The sequence below is a fragment of the Ursus americanus genome, chromosome 19, assembly GCF_024610735.1.
Source record: "Ursus americanus isolate L20-20 chromosome 19, mUrsAme1.1.p, whole genome shotgun sequence".
Taxonomy (NCBI): Eukaryota; Metazoa; Chordata; class Mammalia; order Carnivora; family Ursidae; genus Ursus; species Ursus americanus.
Window position 1 is genome coordinate 35,733,644 of NC_142145.1, and position 18,255 is coordinate 35,751,898.

The following is an 18,255-nucleotide window of genomic DNA, read 5'->3' on the forward strand; positions in this document are numbered from 1 at the left end:
CATATATTTTCCTTTCTATTTCAGTATCACTTTAGTATAGGCCCCAAGAACTCCTCTAAACTGTCACAACATCCTTGCAGCTCGTCTCTTCTAGTACATTAGCCACATGACCACAAAAAGCTTTCTCCTGAAAGTCTGGATCCCATCAGGTTACTTACTCCCTTGTTTAAAAGCCTTCAATGGCATGCTACTACCTACAAAGAAATCCAAAACCCTCAGCATGCCATAAAAGGCCTTCTGTGATATGGCCTCTGCTAACCTCCCAAGCTTCCTCTGTGCTCCTTCCTCACGTTCTCTATCCATCAATTCTGTTCTCTCACTTGCTTGTCTTGCACATGCTTCTTTCCCTTGCTTATTCATCCAACCTAACAAACACCTGCTCACCCTGACACTGGTCAACATGAGCACTATTTCCTTACTGAGCCCTCTCAGACACATGCTCCTTCCGTTCTGCTCTTATGCACATCTCTAGAATGCTGTTTATCCTATTAGTATTTTACTATTATTCTTCCTCTCCTATTGGGCTATAAGTTCCCTGAAGGGAGGAATTTTGTCTTATTTTTTGTTGTTGTTGAGCTGTGGATCATTAGCTCCTAACACACTGCCTAGCGTATATCGGAGTTTTAAAAACATTCACCAATGAGGCATGTGGGTGGCTCAGTCGGTTGAGTATCTGACTCTCGATTTCCACTTGGGTCGTGATCTTGGGGTTGTGGGATGGAGCCCTGTGTTAGAATCTGCGCTCAGCAGGGAGTCTGATTCTCTCCCTCTGCCCCTCCTGCTGCTCACATTCTTGCTCTCTTAAACAGATAAATAAATCTTAAAAAAAGAAAATAACATTCACCAAGTAGATCTTCACATACTAATTCTTTCTTACTTTCTTACTTTTTCGTGTCTTTGCGTTTAAAATAGAACTCCCACTATCAATGACAATGAATTAAAGTGGAGGGGAAAACTAATCTGTTCTATTTGGGAAAAGAGTATCTGAGTTACTGGTGGATGGTAATACCCACACTTTGAGTAAACTGCAGACAAGAGTTATAGTTCTAACAACAGTTAAGGAGGCAGCATTTTTCACCCAACAAGGTTACTAAACAGAAGAGCCATAGAGTAAAGCAGGAAAGTCAGCAAATTAATAGGCTGACTTTGAATTAAAGTATATTTTATTAAAACTTAAGGGGAAAGTGAAAATTAAGAAGTCAGGGGTTAGCCTAGGTATTACTATAGCCCAGTACTAGCCAATGAGCCTAATTTTAGGCAAATTTCCCAAGAAGAAATAAATAGGACTGGTTAAGTAATCTCATCTACAAAAATTACAGTAACTAGGCACGGTTAACCAATATAAACAAATATTTTTAGATTATAAACTTCAGGCAACCAGGTCCTCTCATTATAAAAATATGAAAAATTTAAATATGATCATATACTCAAAGCTTACATTAAAACAAATCATTCACATATAATTCCTAAAAACAGAATCACTATACAGCCAGATTTTCTATAATTAATCATAGAGAGTTCAGAGCTCAGAACACCTGAATTATTGACTCATAATGCAAAGTCATTTTGATTATGTTAAAAAAAAAAAAAAAAAGGAGGGGCGCCTGGGTGACTCAGTTGATTAAGTGTTGGACTCTCGATATCCGCTCAAGCCATGACCTCAAGGTCATGAGATCCAGCCCGGAGACAGGCTCTGCACTCAGGGGGGAGTCTGCTTCCCCCTCTCCTTCTCCCCCTTTGCCCTCCCCCCCCAGCCTGCGCATGTGCAGTCAGCTTCCCCTCTCCCTCTGCCCCCCCCAAGCCACCACCTCAGCCTGTGCCCGCGCCTGCTCTCTCTCAAATGAATGTTTAAAAAAATAAAAATAATTAAAAAAAAAAAAAAGGCAACATTTGTTTGTTGGTTTGAACACAAGGAGTTCAAAACTGAATTTTCCAGGCATCCACTGACAAAAATGTTAGTACTTCCAACCCAGGTCCTTCATATTTGTGTTTCCTTTCTTTTCCATACCAAATACTGCAATCTTACTGCAGCCTCTATTATATGGCCTCATCTTTACAAAAGCCCTTCCTCAAAGTGCTAACTGGAGCTATCTACAGCATTAACAAAAAGAACTCGCCAGATAACATCTATCTAGAATGATTTCCCTCAAAACTGAGATGGGAAGGCAAGGAAAAAACATCTTTTGATACCAGATATTATAATTTTAACACAGCATTGCTGGCATTACACTAATGCCATACAATTCTGTTGGTTCCAACTATTAGTTATTATTAGTTTAATAACAGTTGATATTAGTTTCCCCACATTACTTGGTAACACAACTTGCAGAAAATTAACCACGTGTAACACTGAACACAAATAATGAATTTAGCAATTCTATACATGATACTTTAATATTTTAACCATTGGAAGAACCCACTGGAAAACTGTTAGTTATATGATTGTCATTATTTAGGATGCCAGGGATTACTATTAATCTAAAAAAATTAAAATTTTATAATATCCAAATTAGTGAGCAAACTAGTAATATACTTATTAAAAAAGATGTATTATAAAGTATCACTCACCATCCCCAGCAGGAAGTCCTCGCTCCTTTTTTTCATCACATTTGTTGCATTCACTGAAGTAAAGCAGCAGGAACATATCCAAGAGTACCCAAATCAAGGAGGTGGCTAGGACCACCTTGCAATATGCAAATTTTCTCATGGCACTTAAGTCGAACGCAAAATTTTAAAATATATATATATAAATATACAAAGATCATGAAAATTATTCCAATCCAGTTTCATCAGAAATCACGTTCATAACCTATAGAGACAAAAAGAATAAAAGATTAACTTAAAAATATCAGAACCTTAAAAATGAACTATAAGATTATTTAACATGCACATGAAATTTTACTATTCAGAATAAATTGAAAAATCAGGCTTAAAAAATACTTGTAAAATACATAAAAATAGTATCAAGAATGTACAAATAGCTCCTACAAATAAACATACGACAATCCAATAGAAAAATGGGTAAAGTATATAAACAAGCACTTTGCAAAAAGCAAACCTGAATAGCCAATAAATGTGGAAAAGCACTCAATTAAGTGTAATTAGGAAAATGCAAATTAAAACAATAGTGTGCTACTATCTCATACCCATCAAACACACAGGGCTTAACTCCCTTCTATTCGACTGTTTTATCAAAAATGCTAAGCTGTTAGTTGCCACAGGAGTTTAAGAAACCAGCGATTCTCAGTCCATTTCGACCACTCAGATTCAGTTCCCAGGTCCCAAGGAGCAATAGTTCTCCTAGTTTTGTACTACAGCTGTTTATTGGGCTAATTCTTATCTCTCTCCCATTGAATCCCATCTAAAAACACTGAATGGTCACCAGCACTCAGGGAAAGAAAGTATAATGGAGAAGAAAAGATAAGATCTGAGACCTAATCCTGGCTCTGAAGTATTTTTACAGACTTCCCTGATCTTTAGTTCCTACTCCCCCACCCCTGCCCCTCAATCTGTTAAAATATCATGAGAAAATAACTAGAGAAACTGTCACCAAATTTGGAAAGTCATTTGGGATAGTCTGACTAGTAACATTCCTGCTACATAAGGAGCTCATCTTGGGGAGCTCTGGAGCACACGGAGGGACCTCAGAGAGGTTGGGAGTCATTCTGATGAACAGCAGTCAAGGAAGCTCAAAGGCCTATGTCACTGCTGACCAGGAGGGAGATAAGCCAAGTGCATTCAGATGAAGCAGATAGAGGAAACACACACTTTGCACACGTGCCTCACAATGAAAGCCAAATGAGCAGAGGGTCTGAAGGACTGGGCTGATGAGCAACACAGCAGCTTCTCAAAGGGCGCCTTTACGTTCCATGGTGGGCGGCAGAGGTATTTACCTGGACAATTCAGGCCAGGCCAGCGAGTTTATCTACGAAAAAGATATAATAAGTCTTGCCTACTTCACGAGGCTGCTAGACAGCAACCTGAAAAGCACCCCCCAAAAATTTTAAGTGATACTTATAATGTATTATCTGTGCTCTGTTCTCTCTGGGACTTTTGCTCTCTTGCCTATATTCCTCCTTTCATCAAACCAATATTTCCTGACTGAACAGTGAACAGGGATGTATGTTACTGCCGTATTCCTGCCTCAAAATTGTACTTACTCAATATTTGATATTGTGTCACATGCAGTGAGGACTACTGATGAGTATGGTAACCACGGTGAGGGGAGAACGAAAAACATTATAGTGCACAGCCTCATGAAACAATAGTTCTTGCCAGAAAAGCTAGACAGATATAAATTTATATTTTGAGCTACTTTACATGACAAGCTACCTCTTTCAGTCACTGGCAAAGCAAACAATCTGACTGCCAGTACAGTATCTGAAATTCAAAAGTAACTTTATGTTCTCGAAAATCTATTTTTTTTAAAGCTTACAACCCAGATTACTTCAGTGCAAATCTCTATTACTTTGTATTCATTCCTATTTAATTTTTCAAGGCAGCACAATTAGACTCAAAAATTGAAGGTGAAATGCCGTGGGTAATGTATGTGTTTGGGAGAAGGAGTATGGAGGAAGCAGGAGGTGTAGGCAGAAAGGAGGATAAAGGGGAGGCATAAAGTCTTTGGGACCTTGGGTTAGGCAAAGTTTTCTCAACAAATCGTAAGACTGATTAAAATGATTTCACAATTATAATCTTCTTCAAAAGAAAATAAAAAACAAGTCACAAATTGGGAGCAAATACTTACAAATTACTTAGCTGATAAATGACTTGTATCCAGAAAAGGTAAAGAACTCTCAAAATACAATTAAAAAAACCCAATCCAATAAAAGAGGCAAAAGGTCTGAATGATCTTGTCACCAAAAAAGCGATACAGATGACAAACAAGCACATGGAAAGATGTTCAACATCATTAGCTTTTAGGGAACTGCTATTTGAGACCACAATGAAACACCACTAGGTGCCAATCTATATGGCTAAAGGGAAAAAGAAAAACGCCAAGTGCTAGCTAGGATCTGCTGCAGCTGAAACTGTAATATGGTGCCAGTGGAAATGCAAAATGGTACAGCCTCTCTGGAAAACAAGTTTGGCAGTTTCTTCCTACAAAAATCTGCGATTCCATTCCTAGCTATTTACTTAAGAGAAAGGAAAACATATGTCTACATAAAGACCTATACACAAATCTTTATAGACGCTTAATTGTAACCATTAAAATTTGGAAATAATCCAAATGTCCATCACCTGGTGAATGGATAAACAAACTGTAGTACGCTAAACAGTGAAATACTAACCCAGCAACAAAAAAGAACTCTTGATATATATGCAATGATATGGATGAATCTCAAAAGCATTATGCTAAGTGAAAGTAGTCACAAAAATGTTAGATACCGTATCCTGCATGATTTCATTTAAAGGGCAATCTGGCAAAGGCAAAACTATGGGTATAGAAATCAATCAGTGGTTGCCAGGGGCTGCGGAGGAAGGAGAGAACTGCCCAAAAGTGGAGTGAAGGAACTTGTGATCATGAAAACATTCCATATCTTGCCTGTGGTGGTGGTCAGACAACTATGTCCATTTGTCCAAACTTATAAGGGTGAGTTTCTGTGAATTCAACTTCAATCCCCTTAAAAATAGATAAATATGGGGGAATACTTCAATGAAACAATGTCGATTTTAGGAGGAGACAAATGGTGTACATTTCCTCAAATGACATATACCAGAATTTATCTTGGAAGTCACAATAGATTAAAGCCTTCCATTTGAAATGCATTTGACTGCCTAATTTATTTTAAAAGTTATAAAACCAGAATTTATGTGAATGTACAGTGATCAATTGTATCAGTAAATTTCTGATCCTACCGTAGCTACATGTCATACTGCCAAATTCCTCTGAAAACTGATCATTATTTTCTAGGGCTAAATAATTATTTTCTCCTACCCCTCATACTTCTAACCAAGGCTCTCCAGAAATTTCAAGCCTAAGAAGACACCTTGACAGTCATTACCTTTAGGAGAAAATGGAAGCTTCATTCCCTTGGACCTAAAGCTTTCGACTTCTGGGTACATTACAGTGCTTATCTTTCCTCTCACAAGAACACAGTACCCTTGGCTCCTAGGATCACTACCTGCATCGTATGACCCAACAGAGGTAGGAGAGACGGGACGTTTCAATAGATCTACTCAAGACTTAATATGTAGCTGGAACTTCTGCCAGAAAAACTAAAAGACTTAAAAATATGATAATCATCCTCTAACATAGTAAGGAGAGGCTAAATTATTTTATTTACCAGTTATATATTCTGTTTACTCTATTTCCCAATCAGAACCATAATCAAACATATTCATTCACTTATTAATTCGTTCAATGCACACAAACTCAGTAAATACAGAGAATGTGTCAAATGCACGGAATAGAAAAATGAACAGAATGCACACCCCTTGTGCCCTTATGAAATTTAGAGTTGGCTCCAGGAAAGCAGGGATTAGTCAAACAGCCACATATACATAAAATTTCACTGGTGATAACTTTTGAAGGGAGGTACACAGCAATATAAACATCTGTATTACAAAGATCGGACTTTGTCAGAAAGGCTTCCCTGAGGAAGACATGATTTGAGGGGAAAATAAGCATTGGGGGCAGTGAGTAGCAAGGGCTCTGTAGCAGGAAGGAGCCCAACACTGAAAGGTCAAGGGATCAAAAACAAAAGAAGAGGAAACTGTGATGTGAGATAAAACTGGAGGTGGTAAGAGTGGGCAGATTCAAGAGGTATTCAGGGACAAACTCAACAGGATTTAGGGACAAATTAGATGGGGGGAAAGAGGAGGAAATCCTGGCTTATACCACTGGATGCAGAGTGGTGCCAGACATAGAAACAGGGACCAATAAAACAGGACAAATTTTTGGAAAGAAGAAGCAAGACAGGAAGAAACTTCTATTAAGTTTGACTTTGGACATGTTAAGTATCAGGTAACCCTGATAACTTCAAGAAGAGATATTAACCACAGCTAAGGATACAAAAGTTTGGGGCCCAAAGGAGGGGTCTAGGGGCGCCTGGGTGGCACAGCGGTTGAGCGTCTGCCTTCGGCTCAGGGCGTGATCCCGGCGTTGTGGGATCGAGCCCCACATCAGGCTCCTCTGCTATGAGCCTGCTTCTTCCTCTCCCACTCCCCCTGCTTGTGTTCCCTCTCTCACTGGCTGTCTCTATCTCTGTCAAATAAATAAATAAAATCTTAAAAAAATAAATAAATAAAAAATAAAAAAATAAAACAAAGGAGGGGTCTAAGGTAAAGACATATGGATAGAAGCCCTAGCTCCTATGCAACGTCACTGGGGCAGCAGACTTTTAAAAAATCAATATGCAAAACAATTTTTGTGGAGTGTCATTTCCCTCCTAGCATGGGGCTGGACTTGGTGTCTTGCTTCTAATCAACAGAATACGGTAGAAGTGATGGCGCACGATTTCAAGGCTAGTCATAAAACACACGTCCTCCTAGCTCTCTCTCAGCTCACACTCTGGGGAAAGCCAGCACCAATGTCAGAAGGATACTTAAGCATCCTTATAAAAAGGTCCACATGGTAAGAAACTGAAGCCTCCTACCAAGAAGCAGTACTATCATGCCAGGCATGGAAGTGAATGAACCCCTTTGAAAGCAGTCCCAATCAACCCTTCAGATGGCTGCAGCTCCTGCTGACATTTTGAATGCAATATCCTGAAAGATCCTGAATCAACACCACCCTGCTAAGCTACTCATGCACTCCTGGCCCAAAGAAAAAAACAAGACAATAAATGTCTATTGTTTGAAGCCATTAACTTTGGAGGTAATTCATTATTCATCAATATAGGATTTCAACAACAAAAAAGGCTTAGAAAGAAAATTCTTTAATCTACAGTAAACATACTTAATGATAGGGCTGTTGACTTGTCATGCATTTCTGTAACGTAAGATGACTTATGCATCCTTACTTCATTTGACATCATGATAAAGTCTAAGCAATAAGACAAGAAAAGGAATAAGGATGAGGAGGAGAAAAAGACAAAATTATCTGCAGACAGCATGATTTCTATACAGAAACTCTAAAAGAAATCAACAGATAAACCATTAGAGCTAATTCATGACTTCATCAAGGTTGCTGAATGCAAGGAGCCGCCTGTGTGGCTCAGTTGGCTGTCTGCCTGCCTTTGGCTCAGGTCATGATCTTAGGGTCCTAGGATCAAGCCTGGCGTCGGGCTCTCTGCTTAGTGGGGAGTCTGCTTCTCCCTCTCACACTCCCTCGGTGCTCTCCCTAATAAATAAATAAAATCTTAAAAAAAAAAAAAAGGTTGCTAAATATAAGATGAACATATAACAATCATGCTCCTGTCTAGTAATAACTACTCGGAATATATAAAAGAAAACAAATCACATTCAAAATAGCTATAAAATCCCTAAGGTATCTGGGGATAAACTTTAAAAAAAAATAGGGGTGGCTGGGTGGCTCAATTGGTTAAGTGTCTGCCTTCAGCTTGGGTCATGATCCCAGGGTCCTGGGATCGAGTCCGGCATCAGGTTCCCTGCTCGGCAGGGAGCCTGCTTCTCCTTCTCCCTCTGTCCCTCACCCTGCTTGTGCTCTCTCGCTCTCTCTCTCTCCAATAAACAAATCTTAAAAAAAAATTAAAACTTTAACAAAATATGTGCAAGACATAGAAAAAGCTGTGGAGCTTTACTGAGGGACATAAGAGAACAACCAACTAATGGCTAGGAAAAAAAACAGCCTTTTTCCAAAATTAATCTATAAATTTAATACAATTCTAATCAAAACACAAGGAAGCTTTTCGGGACTGGATTTATAATAAAGCAGAAGAATCTAAAACCATGTGGTTCTCTAAAACAAACCCATACATGTACAGAAAACTGGACAGGTGCTACTACAAATCAGAGTAGAAAACTGATAGAGGGACAAATGGCTTTCCATATGGTAAAAAATAAATTTAGATCTTACCTTATACCAGTAACAAAGGTAAATCTGTGAAAAGATAATAACTAAAGCCAAAGTTGTCAAAACAAAGTCACAGCTATTCTGGCCTATTACCTACTAGCTGACATAAGTATGGCTTTAGTCCTGTATAGTTTTTAATTTTATAGTTTCCACTTCCAGTGAAGTGTTTAAGGCCAACATTTCTCCCACTGTCTTTGAGTTGTCAAGTGATTACTTACTAAAATTTGGCACTGAGAAGACTCATTCACCAGCCAAAAACATGAACCAATTTTTAGGTATCAGCATACTCTCATTCTGAGTATTTAACAAAAATTAGCTAAGAACTAGTCTAAAAATTCTACACAAAATGATTTCCACATTCCACATAAATTTGGATATTCTTTTTCTCTAATTGTTTCCCAGGTGTTACTCCAACTTTAGAGGTCGGGGAAACATGTTTATCATCTGGGGTACTCATAGTAAAGACTCTCAGAAAATTTACCAGTATCTTGAATAAAATATCAGTTTCCAAGGTGATAAACTGACTTAACTTCTAGCAATATCTTTAAAAAATTAATATTTCTCCTAGTTATAAAGTGGTATATGCTCAATGCAAAGAACTTGGCAAACAAAAAAGTAAAAGAAAACCACCTATAAACCCTCATCCCATTTAAACACTACTACCAATTAGTTAAGTGTCCTCCCAGTCATCCGGAATACAGCAGATATGTCTCAAAGCAACTTTGTAATGTCTAGTTTGACTCAAACATTTTAATGTCTTAAATGAATGTTCTTATCAAGGAGAAAAGAAAGGAACTGGTGTGACTATAAAGGGGTAGCAAAAGAGGTATTTGTGGTGGTGGTGTATTTCGATTTTTCTTTTAAGTAATATGTTCAACAGACATTTCTAACCCTTCTTACATCCCAACTACTGAATATCACGTTCTAGGCAACATCAAATGTCTTATGGGTCATTTCAAACTAGCCTTGATATTTACAAAGCTATGTCAAATGCCACATATTGACGTACATGTAAAGAACAGACATAAAATAGATACAAACCAAGGGGGCTTCCTGGTTCATGATGCTGACCCTCGCTCTCCTTGCCCTCCCCCAAAGGTTTCTCCTGGTAACAGACCCAGCCCCCTGGCCAGAAGATAGTCAAGTGACCTAGGCAGGCCAACCACAGGACCTCACCCCTTGGTTTCTCAAGTCACAGAACTGGAGGCTATGCATGTAGCTCTGCAGTCAGCCACACTGCCCAACACATGGAGAAAGCCCACCTGCAGTCCAAGAGAATGAGTCCAAGCAGAGGCATACAGAACAAGAGGCAGAGGGTCCTGATGGTGACCAAGTCCCTGACTCTTCCTTAGCTTCTGCAAAGAGCAGCAGTCCTTTTACTAATCCCTTTTCTGCTTAGAAGAGTTTGAAATTGGTTCCTGACACAACCAGAACACCTGGGATATGGGGGGGAGGGGAGGAAAGAGGAGGAGACCTATAGGTGAAATCAAATAGGTTCTGGTCTACTGATGAGGTTCCCTTCTACTAGTTATAAACATTGTACATCATGAGGCAAACTACACTATTTGAAAAGATACCTTTTAATACTCCAAATCACAAAAATATATCAACTATCAAAAGTACGTAGAAGGAACATCACTGAAATAAAGGATCACAATACAACATACATATATCATGTATCCACCACCCAGTTTAAGAATAAGAACATAATCTCTAAAGCTCCCTCTCCAATACCATCTCTTTCCCAGCTCCTCAAAGGCAACTTTTTTTTTTAATTTTCATTATTTTTTTGTATTATGTTCAGTTAGCCACTGTATAGTACGTAATTAGTTTTTGATGTAGTGTTCAATGATTCATTAGTTAAGTATAACACCCTCAAAGGCAACTTCTATTCCAAACTTACCATTCCCTCTTTGCCTGACAGTTTTACCCAACTGGTATCCTTAGCAATGCCTTCTTTATATTTGTCTGTTTCTGAACTGCTTATAAATGGAAAAATCTGTCTTGCCTTTTTTTTTTTTAATACCAAGTTCCTGAGACCCATCCATATGTTGCACGCAGTTACCATCAATTTGTTTTCACTACTAAATAGTATTCCACTGTCTTAGCACACCACAGTTTATCCATTTTACACTTAATGGACATGTGGTTCTTCCTAGGTTTCTATCGTTACAAACAGTACCGTTATGAACATTCCTACACATTTTCTGGCACACACGTGCAGGAGTAAGGGGGGCAGAGGTGGTAAACTTCTGCAAAGGGCAAGATGGTAAATATTTTAGGCTTTGCAAGACACAAGAAGTGCAGTGTAAGCATTCAACTCTGGTACTATACCACAAAAGCAGCCATAAATGATATATAAACAAGTAAGTGTGACAGTATTCCAACAGAACTTTATTTATGGACACTGAAATTTGAATTTCATGTAATTTCCATATTACAAATTACAAAATTTTTTTCACAATTTAAAAATGCTAGAAACCTTTTTTAACTCATGAGTTGTCATGCCAGCCCCTGATCTAGAGTACACACATAAGGGTATTAGGTCATAGGGAATGCATATTTTTCATATGACTAAACATGACCCATTTGTTTTCCCAGGTGGCTGAAGCAAAACAATAAACAAAATGAGAGCTCACCCGGATGTGTTCTATCCTTGGCAACACTTATTGATGTCAGACTTTCTTATTTTTTGAAAATCTGGTGAGTGTGTAGCTGGTATCTTAATGTAGTTTTAATTTGCATTTCCCCACTGTCTGACATTACTGGTCATTCCATTTCCTCTTCTCTAATGTGCCTATGAAGTCTAGTCCACTATTCTATTCAGTGGGTTGTTCTGTCTTTTTCCTACTAGCTTGTAAAAGATCTTTGTGCAGTCTGGATTCTAATCTTGTGTCGGCTACATGCAAAGCAAGAATCTTTTCCCAGTTTATAGCTTGTCTTCTTAATAAGAGGTGTCTTTTCTGGTTTACATTTTCTATGTCTTAAGAAATTCTTCTCTATCTAGAGGATGATTAAAAATAATGTTCTAATGTCTAAAAATTTTTAAGTTTTACCTTTCAGATTTAAGTAGAGATTCAACATCGCTTTCTCCCATATGGATAACCAACTGTCCTGCCACAATGTGTGTAAAGTTCAATCTCTTACTAAAGGTGTGCGTCCAATGCAAACTTTGTCATAAACCAGGGTTCTGTGTTCTGTTCCACTGGCCCGTCTAGCCTTACACCACACTGCTGTCTTACTTACAGCTTTATAATAATTCTTCATATACACTAAAGAAGTCTTCTGGCCTTGCACTACTTCTTGAGGAGGGCCGTGGCTACTTCTGACCAACTGGCCTTCCTTAGGTATAGCAACCATAATTACTAAAAATGATATTCCACCTACTGAAAAAAGAAATCTAGTAGTTAAAAATTTACATGTCTATGGTGGAACAATTCTACTATTAGGATTAAATTAATTTAAAAAATGATACAAGTCACAGAAAAGAAGCTAGTGATGAGTTCAAGAGCCATTTAAAAGAAAAATTCCAGGGGCACCTGGGTAGCTCAGTGGGTTAAGCATCCGCCTCTTGGTTTCAGCTCAGGTCATTATCTCAGGGTCGTGAGACTGAGCGCCTCGTGGGGCTCTGCTCTCACCAGGGAGTCGGCTTGTCCCTTTCCCTCCCCTGACTTATGTGTGTGTGCCTCTCTCTAAAATAAATATATTTTTAAAATGCTTTAAAAAAAATTCTGAAAATGTCTTACAAAATGACATCATTATTAAAATTAATGTACAGCACCTAACTTTTATGTCTACTATACTGCTGTTCCTTAAAAAAAAAAAAGTTTCAGTATTTTAGAGTCACAATTCATTCCATGCTATCTGGATATTTACCAAGTCTTGGCCACCTACATTCCTGATTACCAGGTCAGGTACCACAGACGGTACAAGCCTGAGGCAATGATTCACACCATGGAAGCCCTTATCTCACAGTTAAACACCAATCTAAAAGCCGTACCGTTCACATTACAAAAGAGAAACATCAACTCAGGAAACCTGGCAGGAAAAAGACAAACAGATAGGGAAGTTTCTAAAGAGTTTTTATCAGAAGGCAGAATAAGATACTAAACTTCTCTGCAACAAGGTTTTCTTCTCTTTCTTTTTAAAAGATTTTATTCATTTATTTGACACAGCAAGAGCACAAGCAGGGGCAGTGGCAGCAGAGAGAGGGAAAAGCAGGCTCCCCGCAGAGCTGGGAGCTCTATGCAGGGTTCAGAGCTGGATCCGAGAACCCTGGGATCATGACCTGAGCTGAACACAATCACTTAACTACCTGAGCCACCCAGACGCCTCTGTCCTTCTACTTTGTTCTAAAGAACACTGTAACTGCAGGACCCATACCTGTGGGTTCTTACTGAAGAAATTGCATGGTTAAGTAAGTTAGGGAAATGTTATAGACTTTATATGCCCTGGGAGGTTCATACTGCATATTACTGCCCTAAAGATTCTGTGAAGTTCTGCAATAAAGAAACATACCTAACTTCATTAACTCAGAACTTCTCGTTTTCAGGCATGGAACTTTCCCCATCTACTTTGCCTTTTTTGCACAACACAATGCAGGTTTCAAACAGCAATAAATAAAGTAATAAAGACTGGTTTCAAATCTTAGGATCAGCTAATTTTTAAACTATGGGTTATTCTTTTTCTGCAAAACTGGTTATTTCTGTGCACCTGCAAATTCCATACAAGAGAAATCCCACCGTGTTCACATGAAGACCTTCATAAAATGAAGGTTAACTCTGTAATATCTTAATTTAACTGTTTAAAGTTCATATTTCTGCACTATTCTTTAACATATATAACACACATAGTTGCACACAAAAATGGTAAGTCCAGAGGTCACCATTATATAAATTCCGAAAAGAAAAGAATCTAAAAGAAGTGAAATTTAGCAACTATATTTATTATTATTTTTTCTAAGTTTAAAATATCATATTCTAAAGAATGTATCAGCATTAAATGTTATATTCAACAACACAATAGGATGCTATAAGGAAAGGGTTAACACAGCAGGTCTGTTTTATTCAGGCCTTGCTAATCTCTGGGGGATGCCTGGAGCCATGGCAATGACCCCTGGCCAAACTCTGAGAACTGAATTTGTGGAATGTTCACAGTCACTGGGTAAGGATGTTAGAGGCAATGGGTCAGGACGTTATCAGGCTGTCAGCATTGTTTAAAGTAAGCATCAAGATTTATGATGTGCACCTGGTATCTGGTCGGTATTTAGTCACCAGGGCTGGCCACAGAAAATCATGTCCATGTGATCCTCACAGAGGAAAGACATGAACATTTGTGTCTTATGTTCCTAGCGTTCACCTGTGTGTAGCTTTCTCCTGCTGTTTCTGTACCGCATCCTTTGCTGTAATAAACCCTAGCCGTGAGTACAACATTATGTTAAGTTGGGGGAGTCCAGCAAATCAAAACTAATGGGCAGTCATGGGACACCCCCCAAAATAAACACCATTAAAACAACTGGTTTGCCGTAATACCTACTTCTAAATGCTAAACGATCATAGTCACGATCTGCTTAAATGAATAAACCAATGTACAGGATAAAAGTTAACACAGCAGGCACAAGATTACTATCCCTAGAAAGACATGGTTGCAAGGTGGGCCCTTGACTAGCATCTGGCAACTTAAACGATAAGCAATTTCCTACACTGATATAAAACTTATCTTAAATGATAAGTGTGCCTAACTGTGCCTAACCTATTTGTACAAACAATACGGTTTGTGCCAAACACCTGATTTCCTTCTGGGAGACTGAAATTTTGGTACATGCTAGGCAGAGGGTGCCACCATGACCAGGCCCAGTAAAAACACTGGCACTGAGTCTAATGAGTTTCCCCAGCTGGTAACACTTCACATGTGTTGTCACAATTCATTGCTAGAGCACATCATGTATGACTCCATTGGGAGAGGTTCTTGGAAGCTTGTGCCTGGTTTCCTCCAGACTTCACCCCATGCACTTTTCCCTTTGCCAATACTGCTTTGTATCCTTTCACTGTAAGAAGTCTTAGCTGTTATTATGACTATTTGCTGAATACTGTGAGTCCTCCTAGCCAATCACTAAACCTGGGGTGGCCTTGGGAACCCCCAACACAATCAGCATATTGAAAGAGAAGAGAGTATCTATTAGGCCCAATGCTGAAATTCAAATCTGGGTTCAAATTCCAATTCCAACACTCACTAGTTAAACAATCCTAGCAATGTTACTTTTTATTTGCATAACCCAGGGGCTCTTCATTCCTTTGAGAAAAACATACCCACCTTATAGTCCCATTTTGCTAAATTAAATGAGGTAATTCACATCACTTATATATCATAGCACACACTCAGTAAATATTAAATAGTATTTCTAGAGGTACTTTCTTAGATGAAACAAAAAATCAGGAACTTTTATATTTGTACTGATGCAATGATTATTCAAATGGCCATGCAGGGTACTGCAAAAACGAGCTCAGAGGTAACCTTTAACTCTGAATCTTCAACAATAATTCTATGAGTGATTTCCAGCCCACATGACAGGATTATTGGGTGAGCTCAAGCAGGTTAAACCCCATATAATAAGAACCTTTTTATTCCTAAACTTGATATTCATCTAGTCTTCAAATTGACCTCCCTAAGGAGATATGAATGCACTAATTAATTAGTACTGGGACTATGCTTGACGGTTACATTTCTCAAATAACTGAATTTGCATTTTAGTATAAGCCATTCACTTATGTATATATGAGGCATAAAGTCCCATCAGCATTAAGTGTGATACCTCCATAGCTGTAAGAGCAAGCCCCAAGGAAAAGAGAAGTGTAACCCTGAAGTCATTCACTCCCAGCTATCAACTTACCCCAAAGTGGTTTTTCAAATGAATTCATATCCCAAATCCAAATGTCCCACATTTCCTGTGGAAAAATAAATTTCCTAAAATCAGATTATTACAGAATAACTCTATCCTCCCCCTTATTACTTTAGCCACCCTATTCCACTGGACTTTAAGTCAGCCATAGCTGAGGGCAAAACCCATGTCTTATTTAGCTATTTCTCCAATGCTGAGCATGGGCACGTAACAGGTATTTCCCCAAACCTTGCACAGAATAGGTGTTCAGTTAATGCCTAGTACATGAACAAAATATTACTAAGATCCAACATCAAGCTCTGTGGAAATACTATAAAAGTGTCATTCCTCCTCTTAGAAATCTATCAGGATATTAACTTTCCAGGTGGGAAGGCCAAGACACAGAGATAGCACCTGCAGCAGGTACTGTTTATTTATTTTTTTTAAGATTTTATTTATTTATTTGAGAGAGAGAGATAGCAAGAGGGGAGGAGGAATGAGAAGCAGACTACCTGCTAAGCAGGGAGCCAGATGCTGGACTTGATCCCAAGACCCGGGATCATGACCTGAGCCAAAGGCAGCAGCTTAACCAACTGAGCCACCCAGAAGCCCCAGTACTGCTTATTCCTTATCCCACCCCCACCCACAATGTTACACTCCATTAGACCCCCAACTGAACTCAACTGATGATTCTCTGCTAGACTACCTATTCTTTATTCATTCAAGCTAGCCATGGCTGTTCTATTCCTCTTCCTGGTGCAAGTGACCAAATCTCAACCAACAGGACCCGAGGGGTCACAGTGAGGAAAAATTATGCTTTCTCAGAGGTGCTGCAGGAGAAATTATACTCATAATGGGGGAGCTATTTATGTGTGGGGGCAGAAGGCATATGGGAAATATCTACCCCTTCCTCTCAACTTTATTCTAAACCTAAAGCTGCTCTAAAAAAATGTCTTTAAAAAAAAATTAAAGCATGAAAGACTTACACACAGAAAGGTGAAACAGTTTATACTGGACTAACCTTCCCACAAATAATGATTATAATCCCTGGCCAAAATGTAAAAACCACTACTGAAAAGCACTAGATAGGTGAAATAGGTGATGGGGATGAAGGAGGGCAACTTGTGATGAGCACCAGGTGACGTTTGGAAGCGCTGAATCACTGTACTGTACACCTGAAACTAATTTTACACTGCATGTTAACTAACTGGAATTCAAATAAAAACTTGAAAAAAAGAAATTAAAAAAAATTAGAGAAGCACTGGATAGCAACCAAAAGACAGAAAAGAGAAGGCAACCCTTGAAACGGGAGCCATACTAGGTGAAATTTGCCTTTTTATGGCTGCTTGCCTGAGGGCAGAGACCACCCTGCACTGTGTAGAGCAGATGAAACTCAAGAGGGAAGTAACACACTCATCCGCTTGTGGCATCAAAGGATGAAGGCTGGGGCTAAAAGAGCAACTGGAAAGTTAAGGAAGAAAATCCTAGACATATTTATATATGTAAACTCCACCACAATCCTTAGCTGAGCTCTGAACACACAACACAGTAGACTCCAGAGGCCCCAACGAAAAGCAACAGCTAAAATGTCTGAAATAACTGAGCAAGAGATCAGGTGTTGCCCAATGCAGGAGAAAGAGCTTGGAATTTAAGTCCAGCCAGTTAACTGCCCGCTAGAACAACAAAGAATCAACACTCTTTCAGAGAAAACAGAATTATAGGTCACAAAAACATATTTACAACATTCAGTATACAATAAAAAATTACTAGACATGAAAATAAACAAGAAAATGTGACTATGGTCCAAAAAAAGCAGTCAATATACTTTGAACACACGATTACCCAAATGTTAGAATTAGTTGACAAGGGCTGTAAGGCAGCTACTATCAATGTGTTAAGGAACTTAATAAAGGAAGAAAGGTAACTCGTCAGATAAACACAAAGTATAAAAAGGAACCATACAGGATACCATGCAGAACACAAAATACAAAGTCTGAAATGTAGAATTCACTTGACAGGTTCGACAGCACATTAGAGGTAAGAGAATACAGGCATATCTTGAAGATACTGTGGGTTCAGCTCCAGACCACCATAAGAAAGTGAATATTGTAATAAAGTGAGTAATAATAATTTTGTTTCAAAGTTGTTTACATTATAGTTTATTAAGATGTGACAGCATCGTGTCTAAAAAAAAAAAACTAATGTACATACCTTAAAAAATACTTCATCGCTAAAAAAATGCTAACCGTTACCTGAGCTTTCAGTCATAATCATTTTGCTGATGAAGGATCTTGCCTCTACGCTGATGGCCACCGACTGCTCAGGGTGGTGGATGCTGAAGGTTGGGGTGGCTGTGGCAATTTCTTAAAATAAGACAATGAAATTTGCCACATCAACTGAC

The 18,255-nt window shown here is 38.6% G+C and overlaps 1 protein-coding gene across 4 annotated transcripts in view; it reads right to left on the reverse strand.

Moving 5' to 3' along the window:
* Positions 1–18,255, reverse strand: part of GALNT1 (polypeptide N-acetylgalactosaminyltransferase 1) — a 124,919-nt gene that overhangs the window by 63,517 nt on the left and 43,147 nt on the right. For 3 of the 4 annotated variants that reach the window (XM_087869869.1, XM_045777852.2, XM_087869870.1), the window contains 2 exons: positions 15,867–15,921; positions 2,569–2,809 (listed from right to left, as the gene is read on the reverse strand). In XM_087869869.1, the coding sequence (XP_087725995.1) occupies positions 2,569–2,707 (139 nt within the window). In that variant the 5' untranslated portion in view covers positions 2,708–2,809; positions 15,867–15,921. The remainder of the gene's footprint in view (positions 1–2,568; positions 2,810–15,866; positions 15,922–18,255) is intronic. The other variant, XM_087869871.1, reaches the window with a different exon arrangement.